General features: G+C 42.5%; 1 protein-coding gene across 1 annotated transcript in view; it reads right to left on the bottom strand.

Moving 5' to 3' along the window:
* Positions 1–364, bottom strand: part of col9a1b (collagen, type IX, alpha 1b) — a 154,887-nt gene extending 154,523 nt beyond the window's left edge. Inside the window, exon 1 of the mRNA XM_072558078.1 lies at positions 196–364. Within this exon, the coding sequence (XP_072414179.1) occupies positions 196–273 (78 nt within the window). The 5' untranslated portion in view covers positions 274–364. The remainder of the gene's footprint in view (positions 1–195) is intronic.
* Between the last annotated feature and the right edge of the window lie 21,927 nt (positions 365–22,291).

The raw sequence follows: 22,291 nt of genomic DNA, 5'->3' as shown, positions 1-22,291 counted from the left end.
GAACAATCTCACTGAGAAAACTGATGTGGACAGCTAACCGCTTTCTGAACCATGGGAGCTACAATGGACGGGGGCCCCAGCAACCTCCATAACGATTTCACCAACCGCACAGATCCACACCTCCCCACCCCCCCGGAAGATGTGCGCAAGTCTTTGCAGTATTTTATTGATTAAACCTATCGAAGGATCACTTACTTGAGTGAAACTGAGCCGCATTAACTGTAGAAAAAGCATTAGATACAAGAGTCCCCATTTGCTGTCCGAGCTCTCCATGGTTATCCAATGGCCCAGGGAAATGCTCTCTTGCCCGTTCTCTCCTCAGTGAACAAACTGACCACCCTCTCCAAGAAAATTCCCCCACCGCTCCGCTTCACCCCCCTCCCCCAGACTCAGTATCGCATAGCAATTAGATCTCATGTTTATTCAGATCCAACTTTCGGATTCTGATTGGAAACTTTGGTAAACACTGGGAGGAGTCCCGGGAGGGAGGAGTCATATCTACAAACTGCCTTTCTACAATTTCCCAACCCGTTTGCGATGCTGCAGTTAAAATAAGTCAGCAGCTTGAGCCAACCCGGGGAGTGCTTGAATGCTGCCGAGGCTGTTCTCTTACGCGCTGGAAATTCAGAGCAAGTTTCGTAGTGGATCGTAAGGAATCACCAGACACTGAAACTCCAACCTGAAGCCGAGAGAAGAGCATGATACCGATGGTCAGGCACGGTCTTCTCCAGCTTACTAACTCTACACAGCACGTGATTCCTGCACTGTGCAAGGTCTTAGTTCACCGCCAAAACTCATTGTACGCCTGTATTTTTTTTCCGCTAGAGATAAAACATTTTACTTTTAACGTAAAATGAAAAGAATTACCGACTAAATAGGGGCATCACTTTTACCGAGTCATGGGAATTGTGTGAAGGGCTTGCAGTATAAGGCTACTTTCTTGAATTTCTCCAGCAGCTTTCCACTGTACAATTAAAATACTTGCGTACAATATCGCAAAATTAATACAGTCTTATATCATTCCATTGAGGCAGCACGGCTGCTTGTATCCATGTCAGCGTTCTGTCCAACTAATCCCACTCCCTTGCTCCAAAGTCTAAGGCAATTTCTTTTCTTCAAGGTGTGTCCAATGCTTTATTTATTCACAGTACAGAAGGGACCTTGTGGCTCATGGTAATGTCCCTGCCTCTGGGTCAAAATTCAAGGTTCAAGTCCCTTTTCCTGGAGGTGTGCTCAAATAGGTATGCTCAATAACATTTTCCAAAAGCGTAGGTTGCAATTAAAAAATATCAACACCAATTTGATATTATCAATGAAGGGTCTTTCTCTTTAACACAGTTGACGTATGTGCTATGGGTCCTGCAGACACGAGTAACCTCTATCAGGACCCTTTCATATCTATGAGATATTTCACACCATCCTAAAGGAAAATAATTTTAAGCTGTCAGCTTCTGGTTGTAAGTTTGCTCACTGAGCTGTAAGGTTTGTTTTCAGACGTTTCATTACCATACTAGGTAACGTCATCAGTGAGGTGAAAGTGAGGACTGCAGATGCTGGAGATCAGAGTCAAGATTAGAGTGGGGCTGGAAAAGCACAGCAAAGTGTGGATTGAAGTGGCAGTGGAGGAGGCCCAGGAGTTGCATGTCCTCGGCAGAGTGGGAGGGGGAGTTGAAATGTTCGGCCACAGGGCGGTGGAGTTGATTTGTGCGGGTGTCCCGTAGATGTTCCCTAAAGCACTCTGCGAGGAGGCGTCCAGTCTCCTCAATGTAAAGGAGACCACATCGGGAGCAACGTATACAATAACTGACATTGGTGGATGGGAGGAATTTCTATCCCGTATTTCCAAATCCTCCACCTCCACTGTACCTGCTCCCAGGAGGACCAGTTTCACCCCAGAACACTCCAGATAGCCTCCTCCTTTAAAGACTGTAATTTCCCTTCTCACGTGGTTGAAGATGCCCTCCAATGCATCTCATCCATGTCCCACACCTCCACCCTCAAACCCGACCCCTCCAACCACAACAAGGACAGAACCTCCCCCCCACCATGGTGCTCACCTTCCACGCCACCAATCTCCGCATAAACCGCATCATCTGCCAACATTTCCGCCACCTACAAATGGACCCCACCACCAGAGATATATTTCCCTCCCCGCCCCTATCCGCTTTCCGCAAAGACGATTCCCTCCGTGACTACCTGGTCAGATCCACACCCCCCAACATCCCACTCTCCTGTCCTGGCACCTTCCCCTGCCACCGCAGGAATTGCAAAACCTGTATCCACACCTCCTCCCTCACCACCATCCAAGGCCCCAAAGGAGCCTTCCATTGGGGAGACTGGACGCCTTCTTGCAGAGCACTTTAGGGAACATCTCCATGACAGCCACACCAATCAACCCCACCACCCTCTGACCAAACACACCAACTCCCCCTCCCACTCTGCCGAGGACATGCAGGTCCAGGGCCTCCTTCACCACCACTCTCTCACTCCCCAACGCCTGGAGGAAATATGCCTCATCTTCCGTCTCAGAATACTTCAACCCTAGGGCATCAATGTGGACTTCACCAGTTTCCTCTTTTCCCCTCCCCCCACCGTACCTGACAGCTCAGCACCATACTCATGACCTGTCTTACCTGCCAATCTTCCTTCCCACCTATTCGCTCCACCCTCCTCTCTGACCTATCACCTTTATCCCCACCTCCATCCACCCATTGTACTCTTAGCTACCTTCTCCTCAGCCCTACCCCCCTCTCATTTATCTCTCCACCCAGAGGCTCTCTGCCTCATTTCTGATGAAGGGCCTTTGCCCGAAACATCAATTTTCCTGCTCCTCAGATGCTGCCTGACCTGCTGTGCTTTTTCAGCCCCACTCTAATCTTGACATCATCAATGAGCCTTTGGTGAAGCGCTGGTGTTATGTCCCACTTTTTATTTATGTGTCTTGGTCTCTTAAGGTGGGTGATATCATTTCCGGTTCTTTTTCTCAGAGGGTAGTTGATGGGGTCCAAATCAATGCATTTATTGATGAAGTCCCAGTTTGAATGCCAGGCCTCTAGGAATTCCCTATTTCAGTCTGTTCTAGGATGGATATGTTGTCCCAGTCGAAGTTGTGTCCTTACATACAGACTCAGAACATAGTAAATGAAACAAATTGAGAGAACTGTGAAGTGATCCATGTTTTCAGAGGAAATTTGCAAGAAGCAATATAATGCAAATACTTATGACTAAGTACAGTTGACCTGAAAGTTTAACTCTGTTTCTCTCTCCACAGAGACTGCAAGACATGCTGACTGTTTCCAGCATATGCTGTTCTTGTGATAAAGGAAATTGTACAATATTAAATGGGCTGCAAAATAGAAAATATTATGTCCATAGATCTTGAAGATTTAACAATAATATGAGGTCCTTGGCTTTATAGCTAGAGATAGAGCACAAAAGCAAAGCTCTCAATCTTTAGAAAATGTCTTAGACGACAACTGGAGTATTGTCATCAATTTGGAGCAACGGACTTAAGGAAGTATGCCAACCATTAAGGGAGCAGGTATAGATTTACAGGAATGGTACCAGGAATGTAAGATTTGGTTCTGCCTCCACAGAAACACTTGGGGCACTTCTGTTTCAAACAGTGAAGTCTCAAGAGTAGCATCAAAAGCCTGAAGGGTTTTGATAAGTGTAAGTAGGAAGAAACTGGTTCCAGTTGTCATAGTGTCCAAAGGCAGAGGACACAGATGTTACAAGAAGAACTGAAGATTAAAAATAAATAAATAGAAGCATGAATAGGCCACAGATTGTTCCACCTTAAATGTAATCATGGCTGACCTGACCTTGACCTCAACTTCACTTACCCATTCTTTTTCCTGTAACTGTGAAATCCCCACGTATTTCAAGAGTCTAACTGAGCCGTGATCACACTCAATGACACAGTATCCACAGCTGTGGAAGAGAATTCCAAAGATGAATGACCATTCAACAGAAGAAATGAATCCTCATCTCCATCTTAAATGGAAGATCCAACCTTATGAAATTGTCACCTTGCATTTAAGATTCATTGATGGCAGATATAATTTTCTCAGCATCTATCCAATCACATCCCCTCAAATGTTATTTTCCAATAAGGTCACCTCTCATTTTTCAATGAGTATAGGCACAGCCTTTTCAACCTTCCTTCATAAATCAATCTCTTTATCTCAGGAGTGAACCAGTGAACTTTCTCTGAAAAGCTGTCAATACAATTACATCCTTACTTCAATCTGTCTATATACTTACATAAGAAGACTAAAACCATGCACAGTACTCAAGATGTAGTCTCACCATCGGCTTGTGTAGTTAAAACAAGACACCCCTTTTGTTATTCTGCATCTTTTTTGCAATAAAGTCAAGAGTGTGGTGCTGGAAAAGCACCAGAATGAAGGGCTTACACCCAAAACATTGATTCTGCTGCTCCTCGGATGCTACAGGACCTACTGTGTTTTTCCAGCACCACACTCTCGACTCTAAACTCCAGCCTCTGCAGTCCTCACTTTTACCTTTAGCAATAAAGGCCAACATTAGATTACCTACAGTGTGGAAACAGGCCCTTCGGGCCAACAAGTCCACACTGCCCCGCCGAAGCGTAACCCACCCATACCCCTACATCTACATCTAGATCTACATCTACCCCTTACCTAACACTACGGGCAATTTACCCCGGCCAATTCACCTGACCTGCATATCTTTGGACTGTGGGAGGAAACCGGAGCACCCGGAGGAAACCCACGCAGACACAGGGAGAACGTGCAAACTCCACACAGCCAGTCGCCTGAGGCGGGAATTGAACCCAGGTCTCCAGCGCTGTAAGGCAGCAGTGCTAACCACTGTGCCACCGTGCCGCCCACAAAAAAATGTCACCTTATTCCACTCTTGTGATCTCAACTCTTGATAGACATAATTAGATTAGATTACTTACAGTGTGGAAACAGGCCCTTCGGCCCAACAAGTCCACATCGCCCCACCGAAGTGCAACCCACCCACACCCCTACATCTACCCCTTACCTAACACTACGGGCAATTTAGCATGGCCAATTCACCTGACAGGCACATCTTTGGACTGTGGGAGGAAACTGGAGGAAACCCACGCAGACACGGGGAGAATGTGCAAACTCCACACAGAGAGTCGCCCAGGAATTGGACCCGGGTCTCTGGCGCTGTGAGGCAGCAGTGCTAACCACTGTGCCACCATGCCGCCCATTCTTTTTGCCTTCACAATTACTTGCTACACCTGCATGCTAGTTTTTGTGATTCACTCTGTACTGCAGCATTTTTAATCCATCACCACCGAAATAAGATTTAGATTAGATTATATTACAGTGTGGAAACAGGCCCTTCGGCCCAACAGGTCCACACCGACCTGCTGATGCGCAACCCACCCATACCCCTACATTTACCCTTCACCTAACACTACGGGCAATTTAGTATCGCCAATTCACCTGACCTGCACATCTTTGGACTGTGGGAGGGAACCGGAGCACCCGGAGGAAACCCACACAGACACAGGGAGAATGTGCAAACTCCACACAGTCAGTCGCCTGAGGCGGGAATTGAACCTGGGTCTCTGGCGCTGTGAGGCAGCAGTGCTAACCACTAAATAACATTCAAATTCTCTGACCTTCCTGTAAAAGTGAACAAGCACACATTTTCCTAAATTATATTTTATCTTCCAAACTTTTGTCAACTGCCTGAATCTATCTGTATCTGTTTGCTGGACTGTAACATCCTTGTCACAACATGCACGGTACACAGATAGGAAAGATTTAGAGGGAAATGGGCAGAATGCAGGAAACTGGGACTTGTTCAGTTTAGGAAACCTGATTGGCATGGACTTGTTGGAACGAATGACCTATTTCTGTGCTGTAAGCCTCTAAGAATTTATAAGTCTATAAACCTATGCTCATCTTTTTTTATATATTTGTATCACCAGCACATCTGGCTTCAGTATACCAATTTCTTCATCCAGTTTGTTAAAACAGATCATTAATAGACCTCAGAACTGATCCTTGTGATTGTCCATTGGTTGTAGTTTGCCACTCTGAAAATGACCCATTTATTCCATTTCCTACTAGTTAGCCAATCCACTCTCCCTGATAATTACATCCAAATCCACAAGCGCTTACCTTGTGCAGTAAGTTTTTACAAATCACTTTATCAAGTGCTTTGCCAAAACACAAAAACACCACAGCTTTATCCACTCTGACTTCAACTGTGTTGCCTTTGTTTGATTTGATTTTGATTTTCTAACTGCTCTGTCATTGCTGTCTTTAAGAGGAGGCAATAGCTTAGTGGTATTATTACTCGACTGTTGACCCAGATAATGTTTTTGGGATCCAGGTTCAAATCCCACCATGGCAGATGGCGGAGTTTGAATTCAATAAGTATCTGGTATTAAGAGTTGAGTGATGACCATGAATTGATTGTTGGAAAATCCCATCTGATTCACTAACACCTTTAGAGAAGGAAACTGCTATCCTTACCTGGTCTGGCCTACATGTGAAGACAAATGACAACGATGTGGTTGACTCTTAACTGCCCTTTGGCCAATTAGGGATGGATGAAAAAAATGCTGCCTGGCCAGCAATGCCCTCATCCTGTGAATGAATAAAAAAAATGAATTCCAGCACTTTCCCAATGACAGATGTTCGGCTTCGTGGCTGGTAGTTTCCTGCTTTCTGCTTTCCTTCCTTCTTGAACAGAAGTATTTCATTTTTAAAAAATCCATAATGCATCCATTATTTTTGGGGCTATTCCCTTTAAGACTATTTTAGCAGGCTCAGATGACTTGTCATCCCCATTTGTGTGGTAATGATTGTCTTAAGACCCTTTTTCCTTTTGATCCCTTGATTTTCTGCTATTATTGAAATGCTTTTATCTACTCTCTTAAGGTGATGGAGTTATAGAGATATACTGCATGGAAACAGACCCTCTAGTCCAACTCATCCATTAAACCAGATATCCTAAACTATCCTAAAGTCCCATTTGCCAGCACCCGGCTCACATCCCTCTAAACCTTTCCTATTCATATACCCATCCAGATGCCTTTTAAATGCTGTAATTGTACCAGCCTCCACCACTTCCTCTGGCAGCTCATTCCATACCATGCACCACTTTCTGCATGAAAAAGTTGCCCCTTAGGTCCCTTTTTATATCTTTCTCCTCTCACTCTGAACCTATGCCCTCTAGTTCCGGACTCCCACACCCAGGAAAAGGACCTTTTTCTTTTTATCCTATCCATGCCCTTCATGATGTTATAAACATCTAAAAGGTCACTCCTCAGCCTCCAATGCTCTAGGGAAAACAGCCCCAGCCTGTTCAGCCTCTCCCTATAGCTCAAATCAACCAACCCTGGCAACATCCTTGTAAATCTTTTCAAAACATCTTTCCTTCTATTTTATATACTTGGAAAATACCTTCTCTCTGTTTTTGTGTTTCTTGCTTACTTACTCTTAGAATTGTTTCTCCCTTTTTTTAATTCATTATTCGCTGTTTTTATATTTTTCCCAATTTTATGGCTGACCACTAATCTTTGCCACTTTGTACATCTTTCCTTTCAACTTAATACAATCCTTAACCTCCTTAATTAGTTAGCAATGACTCATCTTTGTCATAGAATCTTTGTTTCTGAATAGATTCTTTTTGGAAAATATGAAATTTCTTCTTAAATATCTGTTTATCTACTATCTTAACTTTACATCTATTTTCCTGTACATTTCAGCCATTCTGGTCTTCATACCACTGTAATTGTCTAAAGACTAAAGACGCTAGTTTCAGATCCACAAGGCGAATGTGAAATTCTGTATTGCTGTGATCATTCTTGCCAAGAGGTTATTTAGTCTGATTAATTAATTAATCCAATCAAATTACTCAGTACCATTTCTGAAAAAAATATTGTTCTCTGGTTATTTCCACAATCTATCCTAAGAAGCTATCACAAATACACTAGAAACTCATCTAAACATCTATCTTTTGCCAATTTGATTTCTCCAGTATACAATGAAAATTAAAGTCACTCATGATGACTGCAGTCCCATTTTACAAGACCCTGTTATTTCATGACATGTGTTGTTAGTGGAGCTATAAACCCCTCCCATCAGTGACTTCTTTTCTTTTTCTAATTTCTATGAAAGCCATTTCTAAATCTTGATCTTCTGAGCCAAGATCATATTGACACCATACTTTATTAAGAGAGCTCCCTCTCCTTTCTTCTTGTGCCAAAGGAATGGGCAAATGCCCTATTTGTAATTCTCTTTTCAAATAAATGACTCAAAGGTGTTGAATGACAAATGTTGAATCTTGGCAAGTGCAAAGACCTCAGTGATGCACCATTATTTTTATATTATTTTTCTAGTAGCTTTGAAACACTTGGCCCCAGTATGTACACCTGATTTGGCGCAACTAATCACTTCTAATTCAATATTTGCAACTCTTGATCAATACGGAAAGCATTTCTAGCGGCTCCATGACAGGTTAACTTTAATTTGTATTTCTAGCAATATCATTCTAGGTCAAAGGCCATTGTTCTTGTTAATCAGCTTTGCAGCCTTAGTATCCCTTCTAACTGCTGCGTTTTAGGCTAATGGTCCTAGAATATCAAATCCAAAGACCCTGTTCCAATCAAAATTTCCAATGTATAAAATTTAAACCTTATTAATTGTACAAATGTGCCAATGAGGTGAAGTTTACTAACACTTCCCTGCTTCTTCTATAGAATTGAACATTTTTGACCTTCAAATATTTATCCAATTCCCTTCTGAAAGTTATTATTGAATCTGCTCTCCCCCACCCATTCTGGCAAAGAAATCCAGATGATTACACTTTACAGAATTAATGGGATTATATTTGGGAAATATGAAAAGAAAACAACCTTAAAGTGCTTTTATGAAAGTGCATATCAAACACTCATACCAAAATGGAAGAACTATGACACAATTTGAAATGTTTCAGTCTGATATGACCACCATGGCATAGCCACGATTGCAAGCTTATCAAGGATAAGAACAGAATCGTCAAGTCAACAATCAAATCATCAATAATCATTCTAACCCTATCCTGTTGCACAGACAATGCCAACTCTAACCCTATGTGGAAGCCATCATTATTATCCAGCCCACTGATTATGTCTCTTCTGGTTACAGGTGAGTTCAAAAAGACAAAAATTTTTAAAAAGTCATATAGATCAGCTCTGAATTGTTTATGATAGTTGAACATTGCAAAGTTTGGAGTGGATGCTATTGGATTTTGATAGTTCCTTGCCTTTCATAGATTGATTGAAACTCTTTTGTCTTGATTATATAGGAATATAGAAAATAGGACCAGCAGTAGGCCTTTCAATCCTTCAAGCCTGATCCACCATTCATTATGATCAAAGTTAATCATCAAACTCAATAGGCTTTTCCCAGTTTTCTCCCATATCCTTTGATTCCTTTAGCCCCAAGTGCTATTTCCAAATTCTTCTTGAAATGATACAATGTTTTAGCCCTGATTGCTTTATGTGGAAGAGAGTTCTACAGACACACCATTCACTGGATTGAGGTAGAGCAGAATGGTGGCTCAGTGTTTAACATAGCTGTCTCATTGTGCCAGGGATCTGGGTTTGATTTCACACCAAGGTGACTGTGTAGAGTTTGCACATTCCCCTGTGTCTGTATGGATTTGCTCCGAGTGTTCCAGTTTCTTCCGACAGTTGCTGAAAATGTGTTGCTGGAAAAGCACAGCAGCATCCAAGGAGCAGGAGAATCGACGTTTCGGGCATAAGCTCTTCTTCAGCCCTTCTTCCAACACTTGTACAGTTTAAGTGGATTACCCATGTTGAATTGCTCATAGTATCCAAGGATGTGTAGGCTAGGTGAATTAGCCATGAAAAATGTAGGGTTACAGGGGGTGGGGGAAGGGGAAATCTGGATGGGATGTTCTAAGGGTCATTGTGGAGTTAATGGACCAAATTTTCTGTCTCCATATTGTAGAGATTCTACAGTAAGAAATCTCTCTTTATCATATTCCTAAATGGTTTATCCATTGACCTTAGATTATTAAGGTCATTCTGGAATGACCCTACCACCCCCCCACCACAACCACCATCAGGAACACCTTCCTGGATCTACCATGTCTAGTTCTGTTAGAATTTTATAGGTTTCTTGGAGATGCCACCTCATTCTTCTCAATTCCATCAAATATAATCTTAATTGAATCAGTCCCTTTGGTAGTGCCTGACTGGCAGTATTTGGAGCAAGAAAGAGACTTTTCCCTTCGCATAACCTGCAGTGAATGATTGAGGATTCAGCCATGATCATAATGAATGGTGGTGCAGGCTCAAAGGGTAGAATGCCACCTATTGTCTATTGAAGGTGCATTCTATAAAAGGGGGACATGAAAATACATTTCTTGCCCAGAATGCTGTCTTTTTTTGAAAACATCATGTTCACATCATAGTCCTAAGAGAATGCAAATTCAATCTGATGTGCATTTTATCCCTTTGAAGCTTCTTTGACACTTCATCAGTTGTGAAATTTCCTCTCTGTCTTTTTCTCTCTCCTGTATCCAGGTGACCATAAATTTGCAACTTGGTCACCTCTGGCTATATGTCTTGAGTGACAATATAAAACATTCATAAGTACATAATTGATTCAAGGTTACCTTGGAGTCATAGATCATCAAATCATAGAATGCCTAGAGTGTGGAATCAGGTTATTCGCCCAACAAGGAGAAAGTGAGGACTGCAGAAACTGGAGATTAGAGTCAAGAGTGTGTTGCTGGAAAAGCACAGAAGGTCAGGAAGTATCCGAGGAGCAGGAGAATCGATGTTTCGGGCAAGAGCCCTTCATCCTAATGAAGGGTTCTTGCTCAAAACGTCGGTTCTCCTGCTCCTTGGATGCTATTCAGCCCAAAATGTCAACAACCAGACTCATTCCCCATATCCTATTACTGTACATTTCCCCTGATTAATGCACATCCCCGGACAATTTCGCATGGCCAGTTCAACTAATATTTTTGGTTAGATTAGATTCCCTACAGTGTGGAAACAGGCCCTTCGGCCCAACAAGTCCACACTGACCTCCATAGAGTAACCCACCCAGACCCATTTCCCTCTGACTAATGCCCCTAACATTCTAGGCAACTTAGCATGGCCAATTCACCTGACCTGCACATCTTTGGAATGTGGGAGGAAACCAGAGCACCCGGAGGAAACCCACACAGACATGTGGAGAATGTCATCTGAGGCTGGAATCAAATCTGGGACCCTGGTGCTGTAAGGCAGCAGTGCTAACCACTGCGCCACCGTGCCACCCCCATGATCCTTAGTTAGGATATCAGTAAGTATCCAACTTCTATCCAAAGCCATCCAGAGTTTTAGAAACACATTTTCGGGCCCTGACTGCATCTGTAGTGTTGAAGCAGCTCAAACTCATCCATGAACACCAATTAGCAATGACATGACATGACCAACTCTCCCTAGTCTCTGTACACATGGACAACAAGAACCATGAGTTTAATTGGGACAATACAATAATACTAGGACAGCGTGTTTTGATAGGATTTGTAGCTCAGGTTGAGGGTCTGGATGTAAAGGTTTGTTTTCAGATGGTTCACCACCATACAAGGTAACATCATAAGTAAGCCTCTGAAGAAGCACTCGTGTTAAGACCTACTTTCTATTTATGTGTTTAGGTTTCCTTGGGCTGGTGATGCCATTTCCTGTGGTGATGTCATTTCCTGTTCTTTTTGAAAAAGAACAAGAGATGATATCACCACTGGAAATGACACCACCAACCCAAGGAAATCTAAACACAAATAGAAAGCAGATCATAACACCAGTGCTTCACCAGAGGCTCACTGATGATGGTACATAGTATGGTGAAGAAACATCTGAAAATGAACCTTCCAGCTCACCGAGCAAACTTGCATCCAGAATACTAGGTCAAGTTGAACAAAGTTTGTTCAAATAACAACCAGAGTGGGTGAGTGGCAAAAATAGCCTCTTTTATTCAACCATCACAGCACAAGTCTGAGGCAGCAATAGGGTGGCACGGTGGCTCAGTGGTTAGCACTGCTGCCTCGTAGCACTAGGGTCCCACGTTCAATTCCAGCCTCTGTGACTGTCTGTGTGGAGGTTGCATGTTCTTTCCATGTCTATGTGGGTTTCCTCCCATAGTCCAAAGATATGCTGGTCGGGTGAATTGGCCATCTTAAATTGCCTGTAATGTTAGGTGCATTAGTCAGAAGGCAATGTGTCAGTGTGGACTTGTTGGGCTGAAGGGCCAGTTTCCACAGTGTAATAAATCTAATCCTGAAATACTGTTCTTACATATGTTAAAATTCCATTACTACAGTGTTGCATTATTTTATCTTCAGGACACAAAGGTGTGAGAGGCTTCTGTCCGAGGAGAGAAGAGGTGGGTTAAAACACATGCTAATAGCTGGCTGTTACTTCTGATGGGATTAAGAATGTCTATCCCGTTCAGCTTGCATAATCAAGAGGTGTTAGTTCTTTTGTCTTTTAAGGTTCGTAAATGTTAGTAAAAATACTAAGCCAATTTGTTCTATATAAGTTAGAAATTGTGCCTGTACTTAATAAAAGAATAAATGATATTAAACTGATAACTGCAGCTGGGCTGTGAGATTTATTTACTAGTTGCTGGTCTGAATTTCATTCATTCATGCAATTTCATGGAAGCACTGGTCAGTCAGTTTCTCAAAGGGATAATGGCCCAGTTAAAACGTATTCAACAGGTACTTACTAATTGGGGAATCTATTGAGGTTGAGGAGATAGTTGGTAAGGGCTGATTAATATTATAATGTTTCATGGAAACTTGATGGGGATGATATTGTTCTTTATGCTATATTTATTCAGAGGTAAACACTGCTTGTAGCAACGGCTGATAAGGTGTGAAAATGCAGTAATGTGTTTGAAAGGGTTGTTTTAAATTTGGATAATAAACTATACTACAGAACCATCGTTTTATGAATGAATTAATGAAACCGTGTTATAGTAAATAATGGGTTAGTAAAGGGTTATGAATGAATGAGCAGGAACCCATTGTTAATTAATACAGTGAGCTGGTGAGTGAGTTAATAAAGATAACATATAACACAATATCTCACACATTGCCTTGTAATCCATTAAAAATGTGAGTGAAAGAAAACCTCTGATTTCCACTCTTTAAAGAAGAAAAAACAATTTATTTTCCTAAGTCTAACAGTGAACAATAAACAAAAACTATTTTAAAAACATGTGCTTTCTTTTTCTTATCTAAATAAAAGGGTTGTGGTTGGTGTATACATCTCTGAAAGATTGTTTGTAACATAAATCTTAAAATGTTATAAGGCTATTACTAAACACAATAACTCCTTTTAACAGTGGAATTTTCTCTCGTGAATATTGAGTTTCTTCAAAAAATAATGAATTGGCCATTCAATTCTATCATCATCTTCCTATATCAATACAGATCTTATATCACTGGCATCAAAAGGGACTTTAAAGGGTTTTGATTAGATTAGATTAGATTCCCTACAGTGTGGAAACAGGCCCTTCAGCCCAACAAGTCCACACCAACCCGCAGAAGCGTAACCCACCCATACCCCTACATCTACCCCTTACCTAACACTAAGGGCAATTTAGCATGGCCAATTCACCTGACCTGCACATCTTTGGATTGTGGGAGGAAACCGGAGCACCCGGAGAAAACCCACGCCGACACGGGGAGAATGTAGGGGGGAATGCAGGCGGGAATTGAGCCCGGGTCTCTGGTGCTCTGAGGCAACAGTGCTTACCACTGTGCCACCATGCCGCCATGAAGTTTGGTTTGGCTAAGACTGGAGCAGTGGTCAGTATGGCTTTACGATTCTCAAATGCCTCAAAATGGAAGTGTTCTGTCCACTGAAATTTTGTGTTCATCTTTAGCAAATTCATTAGTGGTGCCATCACACTGCTAAAGTGTGGTACAAACGTCCAGTAGAATCCATTCAGTCCCAAAATTCGAAGCACCTCTTTCTTCAAGGATGGTCTTGAAAATTCCTCAATAGCCTTCGTCTTCTCGTTCCTTAGGGTCATTCTTCCCATATCCCATGAGCATTCACTTCTGCCTTTGTGAATTCAGTCTTTGCAAGATTTATAATCAGTTTTGCCTTCCATAATCTTTCAAAGAGCTCTGCTAAGTGCACCATGTGATCTTTCCATGAATGGCTGAATATCACCAAATCATCGATAAAGCCAACACAATTACTCATTTCTCCACAACTCTGTTCATGAGTCTTTGGAATGTGACTGGTGCGTTGTTCATTCCAAAGGGCATCACTGTGGATTGGTATAGCCCATTTGGGATCACAAATGCACAAACTTCTTTCGCTTATTTTGATAAAGATACCTATCATAACCACGCAATAAGTCCAACTTTCTTCATACAGTCCTCCAACCTTGGTGTGGGTATGAGTCCAATTTAGTTATGGTGTTGACCTTCCGATAGTCCACACAAATCATTGAGTCCTGTCAAGTTTGGGAACTATCACGGCTGGTGAACTCCACTCACTCTGACTCTACTCAATAATGTTCTTTTTGAGCACCTCATTCACTTTCTTCTGTACCTGTGAGGCTTTGAAAGGGTTAAGCCTGTAGCGTGTTGCTTTATCTGAACAGCATTCCCTACTTCCACCTCCTGGACAGTAGTATTAGTCCTGGATTAGTGGTGCTGGAAGAGCACAGCAGTTCAAGCAGCATCCAACGAGCAGCAAAATCGACGTTTCGGGCAAGAGCCCTTCATCAGGAATAAAGGCAGTGAGCCTGAAGCGTAGAGAGATAAGCTAGAGGAGGGTGGGGGTGGGGAGAGAGTAGCATAGAGTACAATGGGTGAGTGGGGGAGGAGATGAAGGTGATAGGTCAGGGAGGGGAGGGTGGAGTGGATAGGTGGAAAAGAAGATAGGCAGGTAGGACAAGTCCGGACAGTCAAGGGGAGAGGGCTGAACTGGAAGTTTGAAACTAGGATGAGGTGGGGGAAGGGGAAATGAGGAAGCTGTTAAAGTCCACATTGATGCCCTGGGGTTGAAGTGTTCCGAGATGGAAGATGAGGCGTTCTTCCTCCAGGCGTCTGGTGGTGAGGGAGCGGCGGTGAAGGAGGCCCAGGACCTCCATGTCCTCGGCAGAGTGGGAGGGGGAGTTGAAATGTTGGGCCACGGGGCAGTGTGGTTGATTGGTGCGGGTGTCTCAGAGATGTTCCCTAAAGCGCTCTGCTATGAGGTGCCCAGTCTCCCCAATGTAGAGGAGACCACAACGGGAGCAATGGATACAATAAATGATATTAGTGGATGTGCAGGTAAAACTTTGATGGATGTGGAAGGCTCCTTTAGTGCCTTGGATAGAGGTGAGGGAGGAGGTGTGGGCACAGGTTTTACAGTTCCTGCGGTGGCAGGGGAAAGTGCCAGAATGGGAGGGTGGGTCATAGGGGGGTGTGGACCTGACCAGGTAGTCACGGAGGGAACGGTCTTTGCGGAAGGCGGAAAGGGGTGGGGAGGGAAATATATCCCTGGTGGTGGGGCCTTTTTAGAGGTGGCGGAAATGTCAGCGGATGATTTGGTTAGTCCTCCCCATTCTATTCCTACATATGTCCTCATACTGCTGCAACAAACCTTTCAACTCAGTTCTTTGCTCCTGAGACAGATAGCTCACTATCCTATTCCACTCCTCATTATTTAACTTACTTTGAGGCCCATGAAGATGCATGTCATCTGGATTTGATTCGTCAATCTGTGGGGCAGTATCGTAACACCTGTTTCTCCAGTTCCATATCTATTGTAGTAAGGTTTCAACATATTCACACGATATAATCGAAACAACTATTTTCCAATCCAGTATCTTTACCAGATGACTTACCTGACTCAACATCTCCTCAATTTGATGGGGACTACTAAACCAGGCTTTAAACACTAATACGTCATCACCACGGGAAAATGTCCATATTTTAGAGTTTTTATCTGTCTCCTGCTTTATTCTATGCTGTGCCCTCTTCAGGTGCTAATTCACCTATCCAGTTTAATCTCTCACTCACCTCAGATATATAATCCAAGTGTAAAATCTCTGACTTTGGTCCTATCAATATTTCCTTAATTAATTTCAATGACAATTTCACTTCATGTCCGAATATTAATTCAAAAGGAGTAAACTAAGTCAATTTGTTTGGGAAATCTCTCATGGTAAACAAAATAAATGGGATACTTTTATCCCAATTATTCAGATAATCCTGACAGTACACACTTAACATGGTCTTCAGGGTCTGATGACATCTTTAAAGGCTCCCTGGGATTCAGGATGGGATGCACTTGACTAAAGTGTTATATGCCTCAACTATCCATGACCTCCTTCAATAGTTTAGCAGTAAAATTATTGGTCTGACTTATTCTCCATGGGTGGCCCATCCCAGGTAAGGAAAGCCACCCTTTTTGCCTTAACACTCTGTAACAGAATTGCCTCCAGAAATCTGGTAGACACATCCATTATGGTTAGCTTTCCCACTTTCGGTTTTAGGGAGGGGTCCTCCACAATCAATCGTAACCTGCCTGAAAGGTTCTTCGAATGCCTGAATTGGCAACAAAAGTTTTGCTTTTATTACTGCCTTTGACTTTCCTACTATTTGGCATGAATGACATGTGTGGCAAAACTCAAGAACATCCTTATGCAGTCCAGGTCAATAGAAGTGCTTTTTATCTTATCTGACTCTTCCTCAGACCTAGATGACCTTCTACAAGTAAATCATGCATTAACTGCAATACTTCCTGTCTGTATGCTATCACCACAATCTGGTGCGCTTCTGACCTTTTCTCCCCTGCACTAACCTGCCGTGGTCTCCATTATCGCCTTAGGATTCTTTCCTTAATAATCTTTTATTGTCTCATCTTTCTGTTGTAAGTCCATTAGCTTTTCAGGACTAACCACCTCTGCGTGACCCTCTACCTATTCAGGTTTTCCCTCTACCATTTCATCAAACAGGGTGTCAGCTAACTGAATGTCAACTCCTTCATCTTTTTCTTTAGTTTTTCCATCTTGCTATAACTCATGATAGTGGGATCTTGTTAGTACACAGTCTGGGAAAAATTCCAGGGTATTTTTCTTTTAACTCCTCAGTTCCCTGGTTTTCTTTTGGCTTTCTCACCACAAGGGGAATCACTCCTTGGATCCTGCTAAGTTGTTCCCAAGAACAAACTGTAATCCTGGAACTGACACTCTGTCAATTCCCCAGTCTTGATTTGGCTTTCCAACCTGAATTACACAGGGGAACGCTAAATTTCTGTTCAACTATTCCACAAATTATCACCCTCTCAGGTAACAGCTCAGAAGGAGGGCAAATACTTTCAACTCTTACTATTAGAGACTGACCAGATCCCATATCTCTTAAAATTGTTACTTCTTTCCCTTCCCCCCTGTTCTTCCTGAATAAACTTTACCCCAGAGGTGAAATTTTTATCAAGATCGGGCACGAACTCAATACCCAGCCCCTGCCTAGGCTGTGCACTCTCCTGCAGCTCCTCAACTTTTCTTGGGGTTTCCTTTATTAATTTCACTGATCCCAATAGCTTAGCCTCTTTTAACACACCTTTTCCCACAGTGCCATTCTTCGACAACTGGCGCTAGGACTTTACATGTCCCACCTTACTACAGTGGAAACATCTGAGGCCTTTCACCTCCTTTTCACCACCTTGGGCTTCTTTATTCGCCTATGGTAAGCTTTTTTCCAGGATGATCTACATTTTCTTTGTAGTAAAGGATCTCCCCTTTTCCCAATTTCTATACCTCATCGAATGAAATTCCTGTTGGAAACTAAATTTTAACTTATGCAACAAAGCATCTCTGCAGTACTTCTCATTTCTTGAAATTTCTGTTAATTGACGTAAGTTCTTATCATCTCTGGAATTGAGTCTTTAAACTCCTCCAGCAGAAAAATCTCTCTTTGAACCTCAGATGTTTTGTCTATTTCTAAGGCCCGCACCTATCTGTCAATTCTTTTGAACTCAACGTACATCTGACTTGGTTCCTTTATGTTTCTGAACCACTGTCTGTATGCTTCTGGTACCAATTTGTAGGCACTCGAAATAGCCTGTTTGACATCTGCATAATCTCTTGACCCCTCATCTGACAGCGCTGCAAACACCTAACTAGCCCTGCCTACCAGTTTAGTCTGAACTAGCATTGCCCATAAGTTCTCTGGCCACTCCATCTGCCTAGCCAATTTTTCAAATGAAATAAAAAAGGCGACTTTGACATCTTTCTCATTGAAATGTGGCAGAGTTATAACAAATTTGTTTACATCGCTACCCTCTTCATTCATCGCCATCCTGTTAACTTGACTTTCCTGACTAATTTGCAACTTCTGAAGTTCAAACTCTCTCTTTTTCTCTTTCTTCACTCTTTCTTTCTCTCTCCCTTTCTCTTTCTTCTCTCTCTTTTTCTTTTGACTTCACATAGAATCTTGTCTTCCTTTCTTTCTCCTTCAACTCAAGCTGCTTAATCTGCAATTGAATTTTAGCCATTTCCAAAGATTCTAATGATCTTTACAGCATATTTAAATGTCATTTCAGCTATTTCAGTAATACCCTCATCTTTTTTCAGAGACACAGGCAATTCCAGCTCCAGATTGTCTGCCAATTGCAGCATTTTTTCCTTGCTCACCTTATGTAAAACTCCCAATGTCACTTCTTCCACTGCCAGAAAACAGTTAGTAAATGAAAATGCTACTTGTCTCACCTTTAATTTAATCAATTACAAGTCGCCAAAATTCAACAGATTTTTCTCACCTAAGTTTTATTTAAAGATCTAGGACACTAATCCCCAAGTGTGTTTAAATATGCTGAGACCTTTCATACCCCAAATTTGTTCAAATCTGTCCAAATCCATCCAGATCCTGGACCTGATCCATTCAGATCGATCTAAATCTGTTCAAACCTGTGCAAATCCCAGACAAGCCCCAATCTGTTATGACGCACAGGTTGAACTCCTCTACCAATTAAAACAAAAACACCCAGAGAAGTTTGCCTGCCTCATAATCTGTTAAAAATGAGCCTGAGTAAAAGAAAACCTTGATTTCCACTGTTTAAAGAAGAAAGTAACAAGTTATTTTCTGAACTTTAACAGTGAACATTAAACAAAAACTATTAACAAAACAGAGCACCCTCTTTCTTAATTAATCACTATCTGACGGCAACTCTATTAAAATGCTGCTCCAATAACACAATTTCTAAACATTAAATTAACTTCTTCTCTCAAAGTCCATACAGTCTCTTATGCTGTCTTCCTTCAGGTTTTCCAAATCTTCTGTTTCCTTCCATCCTTCTGAATCTGCCACTTCCTTCCATCCTTCTGAATTGCCACTTCCTTCCATTGTTCCGAATCTGCTGCTTCTTCTATCCTTCCAAATCTGCCACTTCCTTCCATCTTTCTGATTCTGTTCTCTTCTCCCTGGGCTATGTTTTTTTTTACTTGGAGTATCATTGTACAAAATTCCTTGGTACCTTTAATAGAGGGTGCTTTCTAAGAGCTGTTCAGAGCTGTTAGCTCTCTTTTGATGGCATTTGCTCTCCCCCTGATTTGCCTCCACCACTTCCTCCAGCAGTTCATTCCATACATGCATTACCTTCTGCATGAAAACGTTGACCATTACGTTCCTTTTAAATCTATCCCCTCTCATCTTAAACCTATGCTCTCTATTTTTCGATTCCCGTACCCTGGGGAAAAACCTTGACTGTTCACCTGATCCATGCAATTCATAATTTTATAAACTCCTAAGAAGTCACCCCCTCAGTCACCAATGCTCCAGGGAAAGTAGCCCTGGTCTATTTAGCATCTCCTTATACAACATAGAATAGCACAGCATAGTACAGACCCTTTGGCCTTTGATGTTGTGCCGACTTTTTATCCTAATCAAAGATAAAACTAACCTACATACCCTTCATTTTACTATCATCCATGTGCCTATCAAAGAGTTGCTTAAATGTCCATAATGTATCCAACTCAACTACCACCACTGGTAGTACATTCCATGCACCCACCACTCTGTTGTAAATAACTAATGACTGACATCTCCCCTAAACTTTCTTCCAATCACCTTAAAATTATGGCCTCTTGTCATAGCCATTTCCACCCTGGGAAAAAGTCTCTGAGTATTCACTCTTTCTATGCCTCTCATCATCTTGTACACCTCTATCAAGTCACCTCTCAATCTTCTTCACGCCAATGACCTCTAAACTCCCTTAACCTTTCTTCATAAGACATGCCCACCAGTCCAGGCAGCATCCTGGTAAATTTCGTCTGCACACTCTCCAAAGCTTCCACATCCTTCCTATAATGAGGCGACCAGAACTGAACACAATATTCCAAGTGTGGTCTAACCAGGGCTCTATAGAGCTGCAGCATAACCTCATGGCTCATAAACTCAATCCTCTTGCTGATGAAAGACAACATACCATACGACTTCTTAACAACCCTATCATCTTGGGTGGCAACTTGGAGAGATCAATGGACATGGACCCCAAGATCCCTCTGTTCCTCCACACTGCCAAGAATCCTGTCTTTAATCCTGTTATCTGCATTCATACTTGTCCTTCCAAAATGAATCACTTCACACTTTTCCAGATTGAACACCATCTGCCACTTATCAGCCCAGTTCTGCATCCTGTCAATGTCCCATTGCAACCTATAACAGCCCTCCACACTATTCACCCCTCCATCAACCTTCATGTCATTGGCAAACTTACCAACTCACCTTTCCACTTCCTCATCCAAGTCATTTATAAAAATTACAAAGAGCAGAGGTCCCAGAACAGATCCCTGTGGATAGCCATTTGTCACCATACTCCAGGCTGAATACTTTCCATCTATCACTACCATCTGTCTTCTATGGGCTAATTAATTCCATATCCAAACAGTCAAATTTCCCTCTATTCCATGCCGCTTTACTTTCTGAATTAGCCTAACATGGGGAACCTTATCAAACATCTTGCTAAAATCCATGTACACCAGATCCACTGCTCTAACGTCACATCCTGAAAGAATTCAAAAAGATTTGTGAAGCATGACCTGGCCCACACAAAGCCATGCTGACTATTTGCAATCAATTACAAGTAATCATAAACTCCGTCTCTTAAAATCCTCTCCAATATTTTGCCCACCATAGAAGTAAGACTGACTGGTCTGTAATTCCCAGGATTCTCTGCATGATCCAAAAATAAGAAGAAAAGAATAGGGGCAGCATGGTGGCTCAGTGGTTAGCACTGCTGTCTCACAGCACCAGGGTCCCAGGTTCAATTCTAGCCTTGGGTGACCGTCTGTGTGGAGTTTACATATTCTCCCTCTGTCTGTGTGGGTTTCCTCCCACAGTCTAAAGATATGCAGGTTAGGTGAATTCTGGATTAGTGGTGCTGGAAGAGCACAGTGGCATTCAAGGAGCTTTGAAATTGACATTTTGGGCTAAAGCCTTTATTCCTGATGAAGGGCTTTTGCCCGAAACGTCGATTTCGAAGCTCCTTGGATGCTGCCTGAACTGCTGTGCTCTTCCAGCACCACTAATCCAGAATCTGGTTTCCAGCATCTGCAGTCATTGTTTTTACCAGGTTAGGTGAATTGGCTATACAAATTTGCCCATAGTGTTAGGTGCATTAGTCAGAGGGAAATGGGTCTGGCTGGGTTACTCTTCGATGGTGGACTTGTTGGGCCGAAGGGCCTGTTTCCACACTGTAGGGAATCTAATCTAAAAGAATTATCCTTATTCGCTTTCTTGAACAAAGGAATAACATTTGCCACCCTCCAATTGTCTGACACTATTCAAATGGACAGTAAGGACATAAAGATCATCGCAAAATGCACATCAATCTCTTCCCTCACTTCCTGTAGTAACCTTCAGTATATCCTGGATTAGTGGTGCTGGAAGAGCACAGCAGTTCAGGCAGCATCCAACGAGCAGTGAAATCAACGTTTCGGGAAAAAGCCCTTCATCAGGAATAAAGGCAGTGAGCCTGAAGCATGGAGAGATAAGCTAGAGGAGGGTGGGGGTGGGGAGAGAGTAGCATAGAGTACAATGGGTGAGTGGGGGAGGAGATGAAGGTGATAGGTCAAGGAGGAGAGGGTGGAGTGGATAGGTGGAAAAGAAGATAGGCAGGTAGGACAAGTCTGGACAAGTCAAGGAGACAGTTACTGAGCTGGAAGTTTGAAACTAGGATGAGGTGGGGGAAGGGGAAATGAGGAAGCTGTTGAAGTCCACATTGATGCCCTGGGGTTGAAGTGTTCCG

The sequence above is a fragment of the Chiloscyllium punctatum genome, chromosome 3 (assembly GCF_047496795.1).
Source record: "Chiloscyllium punctatum isolate Juve2018m chromosome 3, sChiPun1.3, whole genome shotgun sequence".
NCBI classification, from domain to species: domain Eukaryota; kingdom Metazoa; phylum Chordata; class Chondrichthyes; order Orectolobiformes; family Hemiscylliidae; genus Chiloscyllium; species Chiloscyllium punctatum.
This window is presented reverse-complemented; position numbering and strand designations above follow the sequence as displayed.